The sequence below is a fragment of the Egretta garzetta genome, unplaced genomic scaffold (assembly GCF_000687185.1).
Source record: "Egretta garzetta isolate BGI_Z169 unplaced genomic scaffold, ASM68718v1 scaffold148, whole genome shotgun sequence".
NCBI lineage: Eukaryota > Metazoa > Chordata > Aves > Pelecaniformes > Ardeidae > Egretta > Egretta garzetta.
The window spans coordinates 2,308,321-2,320,792 of NW_009260669.1; the positions used below are offsets into that span (position 1 = coordinate 2,308,321).

Consider the following 12,472-nt stretch of genomic DNA (forward strand, 5'->3'; position numbering starts at 1 on the left):
CCTTCTACACCATCCTTCCACAAATAAGATCTCAGTTACGTGAAGTAATCACACTGAAACAAACGTTTAACTATTGTACACAGTATGCAACTGATCCTCATTTGAGGCAAATAGATTATCAATACAAAATAAATATTTACCTTCCTTTCAGATAGATATAAAAGGCAACTAGGGAGTTTATCAGGAAACACTGACTCAAGATGCTCACAAAAATGATGCTGGGTTCTAGTCAGCAGGATGTTCCCCAGTGTCCATTCCACAAGCCACAGCAATGGTTACAATCACTGTAGCTTGGTGCTAAACCAATGCTTGAGCAAACTTTTTGAATAGCAGTTTTAAAAAGACTATTTTTTAACGATACCTAGCTATTTTAAAACTACTAAAAACATTACTGGATGAATTGCCTTAAGCAGTTATCACAATCTTAAAAAGGACCTCACTACTCTGCTAAAATTACTAATACAAAAAGCTGTAGTTTGCATATGAACTATGAGTGTTTGGGGAACTATATTTTTATAGCTTATATAATTAGAATTATATAGAATCATAAAGAAAAACAGCAAACATATCATCTTTTCACTTTTTTTTTTGAACCCCAGTATTTCAGAATATCTAAAACTTATTTTTTACAGCCAAGCATGTGTTTAACCTGCCTCATGCATAGGACAATAAAAAAGACTTTTAAACAGCTCAGTGCCCTGCATCACGCATCGCTGCAACAAATGCTGATTGCTTTCATTAACTGCATCTAAATTTAATATACTAGAAACACGTGAATAATTAACAAAACCTATAACTGCAAATCAAGACAGCAGCAAAGAAAACATTAACAAAGTTCATCTGTGCTGCGCAGAGCGCATCCGAGTAAATATTGCTGGGATTTGGAAACGGATTATGCTGTCTGGTCGGAGCAGGGCTGGGCCATGCTTCCTGCCCAGTGATTACCCAGCAAACAGCATCTCCCCATCACATGGCCTAACATAGTAGTAAATTACAGTTGCTGAGCAACAGCAATACTGGCACAGATGGCTCACTGCAGTTGACATCTTTAGCTATGCAGATTAATTTATTATTTACTTGTGTTAAAAACTGGACAGGACAGTTTTCTGGGCTAATGAGAAAACACTCCAACATATTGTAGAATATTGCCCAATTAAAATATTGAGAAACTATTTGCCATGCATAGGCATTTGCTTCTTTCTATGTTCTGTCCCTTTCTTAAAAGAAAAAAGAAAGAAAAATCCACAGGGCATCAATACTATTAATACATCAAATCCTAAATGTAAAGCAGAAATATAAGAAATACAGGCACATAGTCTTCCTCTGAGAGAAATGGTGTGGAAGTGTGTTTAAGAATATTCCACAGAGAGAAACAATATTCTGGACTTCCATAACCCTTCTATTTGAGGATCTTTACAATTTTCTCAAATGCCTACATGGCAATTCTAGCTAGGGGCAGAACTAAAGGAACTATACTAACTTCATTTCATTACAAAAATTGTGAATCATCTCCCTTTCCATATAAACTGCAGTGTTAGTAATGCTGGAACATCCCAAGTACTCTTTGGACCAAAACAAAATATTTCACACAGAAATATTGAAACATTGTCTTTTTTAAAAGACAACTAAACAAGGCTTGTTTGAGTTTGCTCTCTGATCAGTTTGAACCCAGACTAAACTCCATCCTCTTTTACAGAACACCTCTAGCTTTACTTCGACACAGTTAAGACTTGATAACTAAATTAATACTTTGAGAAAGTTAAAAAAAGCTTTGTGTTTGTTGGGTTTTTTTTTCACTCATTTCTTTACAACTTATAACAGCTGATGATCAGACTCAAACCCTTATGTTTTTTTTTTCTATTTTGTTTTGCATTACTTATATAGCCCTGAATATCCCCCAAGTCTAAGTTTACACAGGGCCTACAGTCTCATAGCTATCTTTCCTGGTATTAAAAAGCTTAAACTTCGTGGCATGTCACTGTCCACAGTGAAGGCAGCCGTATTTCTGTTTATATGTCACTTCTAGCCCATGTTGCATTCTGGTTCTGATGCACTACTGCAACACAGCAGGGTCTAGACTGTAAACTGCAGGGTACATTTAAATTCAATAATAGCTTCCCTTACCGTCATGTAATCAACAAGTATTAGAGTAATTTCTATTAATTTTATTGTAAGTATAAGCAAAACTTATCTGAATTCACCACAAGAATTATAGTAATCTTCCTTACATGAGTAGTATTTTAAATTATTATACATTCATTTCCCTGTACAAGCTAATAATAATTATAATAACTGAATAAAATTAATGCATTTCTGACTGCTTTAATTGTTTTTAGTTACAGAAAATACTTCATGCCCAAGTATTTGCTATTGTTTAGGATACTTGGAGATGTAGGACATTAATAAAACCAAATACAAATACCAAAAATCATTATGAAGATTTGAAAAAAATCACGATACTCTTAAATCACCAAAGATTGTGATATGATTGTACATACAAATGGGAACAGAAAGAAAGACCGAAAAATCAAGGCTGTAGTATCTAGAGCAACTGATACGGAAAATTGCTAGTTCTATCAAAAGCAGAAAAAAACCACCAAAATAGACATTCCCCCAGAAAAATTCCAACAACAACAACAACCACCAAGAAAATATTTTCAGAATGGGTTGAAAAAATTATTTTTCTTGTTGAACTGAAATATAGAGGTGCAAATCCAGAAAAGTGTTCTACTTGATCTGAAATTATACACTCCACTTTGGGAAACTTGACTTTTTTTTTTTTGCACTGATCATTTAGATTTAACTATGGTAGTTCATGTTTTTTCCTAGATTTATCAAAAATCAGACATGTGTTGAACAGAATGGATAGTCCCTCAGATGTCTTTGCTCATTTTAAGAAAGCCTACTCCTATTCAAATGTTCTAGAAGGCTGAATCTTTTTCTGGGCGTGCTGGTTTCTGTTTCTAATTGCTCATGGGAGTGGTTTGGGCAAAATAAAATTTTTAAAAATGAGAAAAATAAATCACCATGTAATAAAATAAATACACACCTGCTACTAGTTTCTGATGTGTGTGAAAGGAAAATGGAATAGAGTACCAGTCACCAAACCTGTTTCTATAATTTTTTCCATTACTTTATGCAACTGTTGCTAGGCAGTCATGTGCCATGGTGATGAGTGGAGTGTGAATACCTAGACAGATCAGAGAGACATATGTTACTGAACACGTTATGTATGGTGTGTTTTCTCTCTAGACTGCTGTACAAAACCAAGATACCAACTATCCCTTTTCCCCAAGGGGACCACGATGTCAGATGGTTCAGAGAAATAGTTCAAGGGGTCTGACCTTATGGCAATACAGATACCACTTTCTGCTCTTAGTTACACATTTCTCCCCAGTGAGTTAAAACAGACAGAGTGCATGTACTACTGCATTTTAAACAGAGGTTTAAATTAAAAGAATAAATAAAAATTTTAAAAATCAGTACTTTTTATAATGGTTTTACAAAGCACGCAATCTACTTCCTGAGCCAGTTTGTAAAGCCTGTTATATTCTTTGCAGAATCAGCTAGAAATATAATTTAGAAAGATCATATTGGAAAAGTAATTCAGTCTGTTAGTAGTGAAGACTGAACTATCCTTTAAGAAACTTGTAAGAAGAATATGTTAAGAAGGTAGCTCAAGCAGCTGTATAGGGGAAAATGTTAGAGAACAAAAGCAATATAAATTCCATTCTAAATAAATGCCTTTCACTCTCCCTACATCCAATTTGAAATTATTGCTTTCCAATTGGTAATGTGTTTTCACACAAGCAATAAAAACAGCAGCTATAAAGGGCATGGTAAAGGCACGACACAGAATTACAGAATCATGAAACTTGGCAAAAAGAACATCAGGAAAAGTCAAAGTATAACAATAAGAGATGAAGATACAGTCAGGAAGTGCACAGGTAAAAGACAAAGACTTTTGGTCAATAACGATTTAGGAGAGCTTAAAATAAGAGAAGCCAAAAGAAAAAACTTGCACTGTAACCAAGAAAACTAACTGCTAAGACACAAACCATGGTTTTCATGCTAGGCAGGAAGGAATGTGGAAACTATTGTAAAGGCAGAATCAGAAACTCTTGTTAATAATCTAAACATTGAAAGAAAACAGAAACTATAAGGAAAGTTTGAGAATAACTCAAGTGGGAACCTTTGCAGCTGAAGTAAGTCAAATTTTTCTATGTGCCAGAGCACATTCCATTATTACTGAACAGTTGGAGCAAAGTCAAGTCAGATGTGGTTTTCATTGCACTTCACTGAAAATTGGAGCAGGACACCCACAATGAAGTTTCAGCAAGACAGCTGGTGGTGCAAAGCTGAGCAAATGAGAAAAGTCTGAGTGGGAGTCAGGAGATTGGAACTAATAGCTGAATAAATTAGACGACCAATACCTTCATTTACTGAAATGATTTCATCATGAAATAAATGCATATCCTGTGTTTATATCAATGTGTAATATGAAATTCAAATCTGCTTTTACATATGTATGCAATCAGTTAGTCTTAAATGCAGCTGTATTTATTGTCTTAAAGTCCTGAATTTCACACTTACAGAGTATCCACTTCAAAAACTAGTATTTATTCACAGAATTTCCAAGTACTTTGAGATCTTCTTACATAGTCTCTCCCCTCACCTCTCCCACCCCCACGATTTAATTTGAACTTACCCAAGTTGTTGACCATTTCCATGGGAAATCTGAAGTGATGCAATGTGCTACCAACAGTTACTGTGATTAGTCTTTCAGGTTTAAATTTGCAATTTTAGCAACAAATCAATAAATCATATACTTGCTGGATGCAAAAAGCTTGCTATTTGTTACTAGGTACCTACCTAAAAGTACCACTAGAAAAGAAATCTGTTAGCAATGTTCTTAAATCATTGTGGTATTGAGCAAACTGGTTGCCCAGAGAGGCTGTGAAGTCTCCATCCTTGAAGATATTCAAAACTGGCTATGAGCAACCTGCTTTAGGTGACCCTACTTTGAGCAAAGGGTTGGACTACATGATCTCCAGAGGACCCTTCCAGCCTCAGTGATTCTGTGATTCAATTGTAAACGTAGGGATATTATTTGTCAGATTCAAAATATAGTAGTAGCCCGTACTGCTTCCTATCAGCATTTCTGATCAGCTAAACTAATACCAAAACAAGATAAAAATAAGCTTCCCAAACATCCCTTCTGGCTATTTATCACTAGTTAGTTTTCAGTGCCAGGTCAGCTATGCCTGAATTTCTGTAAATTGATAAAAGTGTTGGTACTGAAAACAAACACAAAATGCATTGCAGATTTAAAATTGACATATAAGGGTGTATGAGAAGCTGTTCAAGCAATAAGAAGAGATCAGACATTCATATGAAGCCTTATTCCCACGCAGAGCAAGTAAAGGATATGCGTAAGCACATAAATCAAGCTACCGCAAACATCAGGTTGAAAGAAGTTCATTTGAAGTCCTAATATTACTTTCTATGCCATTTCTATGTTATATAATTACAGCAAGAATGGTGATCAAGGTTAGAAATAGTCCACAGAGATCTTTTTCTTACCATCCCACGGGAATGAAATAACCCGAGTATCACCAAGTCAAAATTCATGACTCAGGCTTCCAGGTAATGAACACTCACACAGTTACAAAGCAAATCCACCCCACATCCTTTTCCAAAAAACACACTGAGGCTATGAAGCCTCATATTTTCATTTTTTTTTTGCCTAGTTAGTTCTTATAGCAGCAAATCTTATTTATAAACTTGTTAGTACATGACTACTGTGGTCAGATTATATTGCTTATAATCTCATAGAGGTTCCCTCTTTTTATATGAGGAAATGAGAACACATTTCCAAACACTGTACAAACAGAGAACCATTACCTTCTTTTTTCCCCAATTTTACCCCTTTTTACTCGTAAACAGTTTTCTCAAATAGCGTTTTCTTTCACTGAACTTGTTAAGGTCTTCAGTGATCATAAAGTTACATTGTAACACATGTGATGTTCCAGCATAATGAAGGTAAACAATTTTGTGCTACTGGTAGCGAACATCAGTTTTAAAAGTGCTCACCTCCGTTATATGAGGATTAGGATTAAATCCACACAGGCTGCAGACTACAGTATGACACTGTGTGCAGGTGCTGTAATTGGCCTTTTCTGGAGCATGCAGCAGCAGTTCAGTGGTTGTGCAGAGAGGGCAGAAGGTTTTCTTTGGGGCAGACTCAGCGGGTTGGGTTGCACCGGCTTGCTTTTGCTGCGAGGGTTTTTCAGGCCCTGGTTGCTGGCCTGGTGGTTTTGTAAGTCCTGGTTGTTGTGCCGGGGGCTTTGTGGCCCCCACAGTCTGAGAAGATGGTTTTGCAGGCCCTGCCTGTGGTGGCACTTGTTTTGCAAGCCCTGTTTGCTGCGGAGGAGGCTTCCCAGGTCCAGGCTGCGACGGTTGTTTTGCAGGTCCTGTTTGCTGAGCGGATGGCTTTTCAGGTCCAGGTTGCTGAGAAGGCTGTTTTGGAGGCCCTGCTTGCTGGGAAGATGGCTTTACAGGACCTCCTTGACGTGCCGGCTGTTGAGATGGTTGTTTTACAGGTGCTGGCTGCTGCGATGGAGGTTTTGTGGGAGGTGGTGCTTGGGATGACATTCTAGCATTGTCTGCTTGCTGCGATGATGGTTTTGTTGGGCCTGACGAAGGTTTTGCAGAGGTCTGCTGTTGAACAGGCTTCGTTGGTTCTGACTGTTGGGGCTGAGATTTCTGTGGTCCTCGTGGCTGGGGTGGTTGTTTCCCTTGTTCTAACTTGGAGTCTGCTGGGTGACCAGGGCCTGGTTTCTGAACTTGCTTTGGTTCCCCAGGCTGCTGCTGCTGCTGAGGCACTGGTTTGGAAGACTCAGTTTGCTGGGGAGTAGGTCTGACAGGTCCTTGTTGTTGAACAGCTGGCTTTGAAGACTGCTGTTGAGCTGGATGCTTTGGAAGGCCCCTCTGCTCCTCAGGTTTCCCTTGCTCTTTCTGGGTAACTTTTTGTTTCCTACCGGCTTCTTCATGGGCTGCATCTGAATCTGATATCAAATCAAAAGGATTGAATTTGTTCACAACTGAAGTGACTGCACTCAATGGATTGGCTTCTGAGAGAAAACTGGGCATCATACTTGGCTTCTGATCTTCTTTAAAATCAGTCCTGGATTTTGACTCCCTTAGACTAATAGAAGAAGGGCTCCGTCCAGGTGTCCGTTGTTCTGTCTTCAGCACATCTACTGTTCTGCTTTTACTTAAACTTGGTGGTCCCGGATCTGGAGGCTTACCTGGTTGCCTGGGATGGTGGCTTGTATCAAGCTCAGGATGTCTGTGGACAGAAAATGTAATAAATTTAAAATAATGCAGAGTACTTGAAAAATGAGATTAAAAAAAGATGAATCTGTGACCCCGGAAGTGCTCTGGTAAGATTGTGAAACTTCTCAGGTGCTTAAGTGTTTGCAAGACCAAGGCTTATAACATAAGGTACATGTAAAAAGTATTTAAATAAAAATTATTGTTCTATAAAGGCTTATACAAGTATTCACAGACAGATGTATTATTTAGAAAATAATACAACAACAGTGTTTAACCACATAATTTTCTCTTCAGAAATCTGAACAACCCAAAGCTACAACTTCCTATTTTACCTAAATCCAAATGACTAACTCTCCACTCTATCCCTTGGGATACAAACATGGGGAGACAGAGAAGACTAAAAGAAACAGAGGTCTCTGAAAATTAGCAGATCAAAGCACAGCTGTACAAGAAAAACACTGCACAATATGAAATGTTTATGTACTTGTGTTTTGGCTACTTGTAGAAAATTTGGTTATATTTGCAATTCAATAAGCAGCAGGGACTTGAACTCCTAAAATCCAGGTATGTTAAGAAGTATATGCTTCTCTTTAAAACATTTACTTTGCCACCCATCCACTCACAAATCAGAAGAACTTTCAATCAGATAAAACAGATGCCAGTTCACAAAATTAGTCCTGACCTTTTTTTTTTCCTTTTTAAATAGAACTACTACAGAGCTTTCTCCCAGCACCATCCCAACAATCCACATTGCCCAGCAATAAAAAGAAAATCTCTCATTACATAGGGATTTTACCCATTTCTCTAACAGTAACATTTTGCTGTGTTTTTATATAGGGGAAAATAAAACTAAGAATGTTGGAACCAAAATCAAGATCATGTCTTCATCTGTGGCATAGTATACTACTTCTTTCTATACTCAGCTGCAGCTGGAGGAAATAATATTGTAATCAATGCTATTGCTAAAGGATGTAGCAAAATATTCTTTTCAACGCTATCACCATGCTGTGGCTGGAAGACACGGTGTTCTCTTCAGTGCCACAACAGTGTTGCAAATGTAAGATTTTCAGTTTTCACTTTGAGAAACCCAGTTAACTGTGATACTGTTTTTCCAGATATGACATTTCTTCTTGGGCATTCATGGGCAAAATAAGCAATCACTCATTGCATTTAACTGCATCCTTTAACAAAAAACAAAACAAAACAAAAAAAAAAATTGCATAATCCCGCTTAAAGAGTTTTGTTGAAAGTCTGCAGAACCATATATAGTGGACACATTGAAAAATATACTTTACACTGTTAATGTTACCATGGGTTTACTATTATTTGTGTTTAATATTTAGAGTTTACATTACATACCTAGCAATGGCACTATAAAAGGACAAAGCTAAGTTGTAGCCATTTCTGTGCTCATAATTCTTGCAACATGTGATTTTCTCACAGTCTTGCATCTGATGTTTTGTAAATTAAAAATTTCCACATGAAATGCTTGTTAAGGACAAACTATTTCCAGCCCTCCATAACTCCATTTACCCTTCCCATTCTTGTAAAATTATTGGCCATAATACTGGGAAGTTTACAACCTTAATGCAAAACCCACTGAAGTGAGTAGGTGTGTTTCCACTGGCGTCACTGAACATTGATTAACTCATTATTCATGAAGAGGATAATTCAGAAAAGCCCAATGATAATCTAATTCCTTCAAATATTTGGCATTTTCGCTTGTTAAAAGAACAATTCTATACTCTATTTAGCAAGCAGGTAGGTCTACCTGCAGTTCTGTTTCTTGCTATTTAGGTAAGCACCCCGGGTTTATCTGAAGAGGTACTGCTTACTAAGTGAAATCATTTCAACTGTCTTATTAGTGGCAGTCTGGTACACTTCAAGCATTCATGTTTGCAAGTGTTCAAAATTTTGGAAGGCTTCATTCAACAATGCTAAGAGGGACAAGGGAAAAAAAGAAAAGGATCAATGGTATTATTAAAACTCAGGTCAGGAAACAGGGTACCATTCCAAAACCTTACAGTGTGAAGGTGGAAGAAAAAATAAAATCCTAAAATCCTAGACATTAACAAGAAGTAACTGGATCCCTATCGGAACAGAGTTCTCCTTCAGCTTTCATTATTATCAAAATAACGTGCTCCATAAATTTCCACCTGATCAGATGTCAGGACTTGAGATGAGATTAAACCCCATGAATCTGGGAAATAAAAAACACAGGTGATTCTGTAAGGCTGCTGGTGTATTCTAAAGACCAGACTTGTCTTGCCTTTATACATAACATTTCTAAGCAATGGAGAGAGAGCGTGGTTAACTAGTGGAAGAAAAAGACTTGAAAAGACAGCTTCTTGAGAAATGTTACCTCTGTCAAAAGCCAGGACTTGCTCCACCTAGTTTTAGGTAGCTGGAAGTTGAAGCCTTCTTTTCTAGAACTATTTTACAACCAGCTACAGACTAGCATTGAATAATTGTAATGAATCTAGAGAACCAGAAATCCTCAAAAAAAATATTGTCTTTGAGAAGAATTTTCTTACTTGGAATCATGAAAAAAATCACCATTGTTTTAAAGTCTTAAATCCAGACTCAACAAGGAAAATCATTTAGTCCTCCCTCACCTAATTCTTTTCTTTATGCTGCTATGTTTCTCCTCACTTTGGCCTTGATTCACGCAGCTCATCTTTATTAATTTACATGAATATTACAGCCAAATCAAAGCTTACTTTGGAGTCAAGAGGAGACTTAATGAAATTGGTCTATTGGTCTAGTTCTTGAATGTCATAACTATAAAAACCTATTTTAAAAGGCATGTCTTTTTCCCATTCATCAGTATAAATGGTTTGAGAGAGAAGTGCAATAACTACACAACTCCAAGATGGTTAGATCTTTTCATACCTATAGACAAGATATGTACTAACTTACACATACGCCTAGTGGCTAACTTTTTCTTTTTTAAAGTCACTAGAATGATGGCATTAACAAAAATACTTCTAGAAAATAGACCCTAAACATACTTTAAAAATGTGACACTCAGGAAGACTTTCCTCTCAAAATGCACCATTTTTTTTTCTGTTGATGTCTATTATGAACAACTTAATGAACTGCAAAAAACCCAAACCAAACCAAAACCCCAACAAAACAGAAAACCAGCTGCATTAGATGATTCATATATTCAGTTTGGTCATCTAATCCTTTCAGATGATGTGGAACAATTCCTCAGCAAGTGGACACTGACACAGTCACAGAGCCGTTCAATGAAGCTAGAACAACTGGAACTCGCTTACAAATTGACTGTGTATGTTTCAGCTAAATTTCCTAAGCATGAGCCTTCTGAAGACAGGTAACTGAAATGGCATAGAATGACTCCCATAGGTGCTAAACATCCCAAACTCTGACTGGAACCTAGAGAACAAAATGTTCAAATAAAAAAAAAATTAAAAAAAAGGTACATTTGATTTAGGCAGTTCATTTTAGGTGCTCTAGATCTAAATGCTTATATTAAAATGCATAATAAATATTAATTGCATTTATTTAGCTATTGCATTTTTGAAGACTTAAAAGCTCAAAGCCTGTAGAAGTCCTAGAAGCTACAGCATGTATTTTACGGTGGTAAACATGCAACTACGTTTCCTGGTGCATATATTACTTACTATTAAAAAGTCTGTAGTTGCAAAAATTGTTATTTCATGATATGATCAGTCATGAGGAATTTGTACACTTCAAGACTTAAGATTACTTTGGGAGGGAATGAAAGCATTTAGAATAGGAAATAATTATTAGTCTCTCAGGTAAGACTAGATAACAGCTAATGTTATAATACATATCACAGAGGAAAAATCCAGTTAATAACATGAAGAGAACTAACATGCAATGCAACAGGGACACTGTCATAATGAAGGCTATATAAACTGGAAGCCAGAATTCTTCTTTTGATCACTATTTCAGTCATGTAACATTTGGACTGGCCTAACCATACTAGAAAAAAAAAAAAAAAAAAAAGCTGTTGGGAACAGTTGTAGAGCATCAGTTAAGAGGTATTTTCCACATCGGATTTCTTTGACCACACAGACTAAAAAAAAGCTTTGAAGCTACAGAATCTGGGTCTCAGCAGGCTAGTTCTTTACTGAAGTTGAAGTCTGAAAGCAGCTGATCCTTAGTCCTTAGAACGATCTTATTCCAAGGGTTTGGATCAGGTTCTTAATAATTATTCCCATCGTTCTTCATAGCTCTCAATAGCAAAGAGAGGTGGGCAAGAGGAGCAAGTAAAGCCACAAAACAAGAGCAGAGACAAGTAGTAACCTCATTATGCTGTGACAGGCACAAAGATGCTATGATGGGAACTGCTACAACCCAGGAGAAGCTATTTGATGGGTTATTGCACTGAATGTTAAAATGTCATCTTTGACTAAAAGTTAAAAGGCTGTAATTCACAAATACAGAGTGCCTTTACTTTAAATGGAGAGTGAAAGCATGGTACGCTAACAAGATCAAAGTAGTTTCTGATATCATAAACACACTTGTAGGGAAGCAGCCATTTATAAATGCAGAAATATTCAAATTTCAATGAGTTTAGCCTATTCTAAAATATTCCAAGGCTGTTTATCTTACTTTTTACTGGAACATTAGCATGAAACAATAAACTTCTGGTCTTTTGTCTTTGCTCATAGACTGTTGTACAAAAGGGATTCTGAGCATAGTTTCACAGAACTAACCAATATGATTTTTCTTTTTTTCCATTAACATCTAGAGAAGCTGGGTAGAGCCCTGAACTGAACAGAAAATTATATTTTACACACAGTATTAATACCTGTTTAATGATTATGCAAGACATAAACCAGGAAGATTTTATTTCCAGTTTTAAAAAATGGAGACTGTCATCTCAGGTATAATCCCAATGACTTCAGTAGTTTGCCCAAGGATGAATTTGGTCCCACCCTCCTTGCTCCCCTTCTTCTAGAATTCACTTATATAAACCTGATATTATATAAACTCCATATGCATTTAGCTAGGGTGAGGTCAATACACAAGCACCGTGTTGCACAGCCAGTCCTTCAGCTCCTTTCAGCACCTTCCTCCAAGACAAACAACACCCCCAGCCCCGCAGACGGGGAGCGACAGAGGCGCCGGCCGCGGAGGA

At 36.9% G+C, this 12,472-nt stretch overlaps 1 protein-coding gene across 1 annotated transcript in view; it reads right to left on the reverse strand.

The window, feature by feature from the left end:
* Positions 1 to 12,472, reverse strand: part of PCLO (piccolo presynaptic cytomatrix protein) — a gene marked incomplete at its 5' end in the record, with an annotated part of 372,092 nt that overhangs the window by 358,523 nt on the left and 1,097 nt on the right. The window contains one exon of the mRNA XM_035901092.1: positions 6,094 to 7,351. Coding sequence (XP_035756985.1) covers positions 6,094 to 7,351 — 1,258 coding nt within the window. The remainder of the gene's footprint in view (positions 1 to 6,093; positions 7,352 to 12,472) is intronic.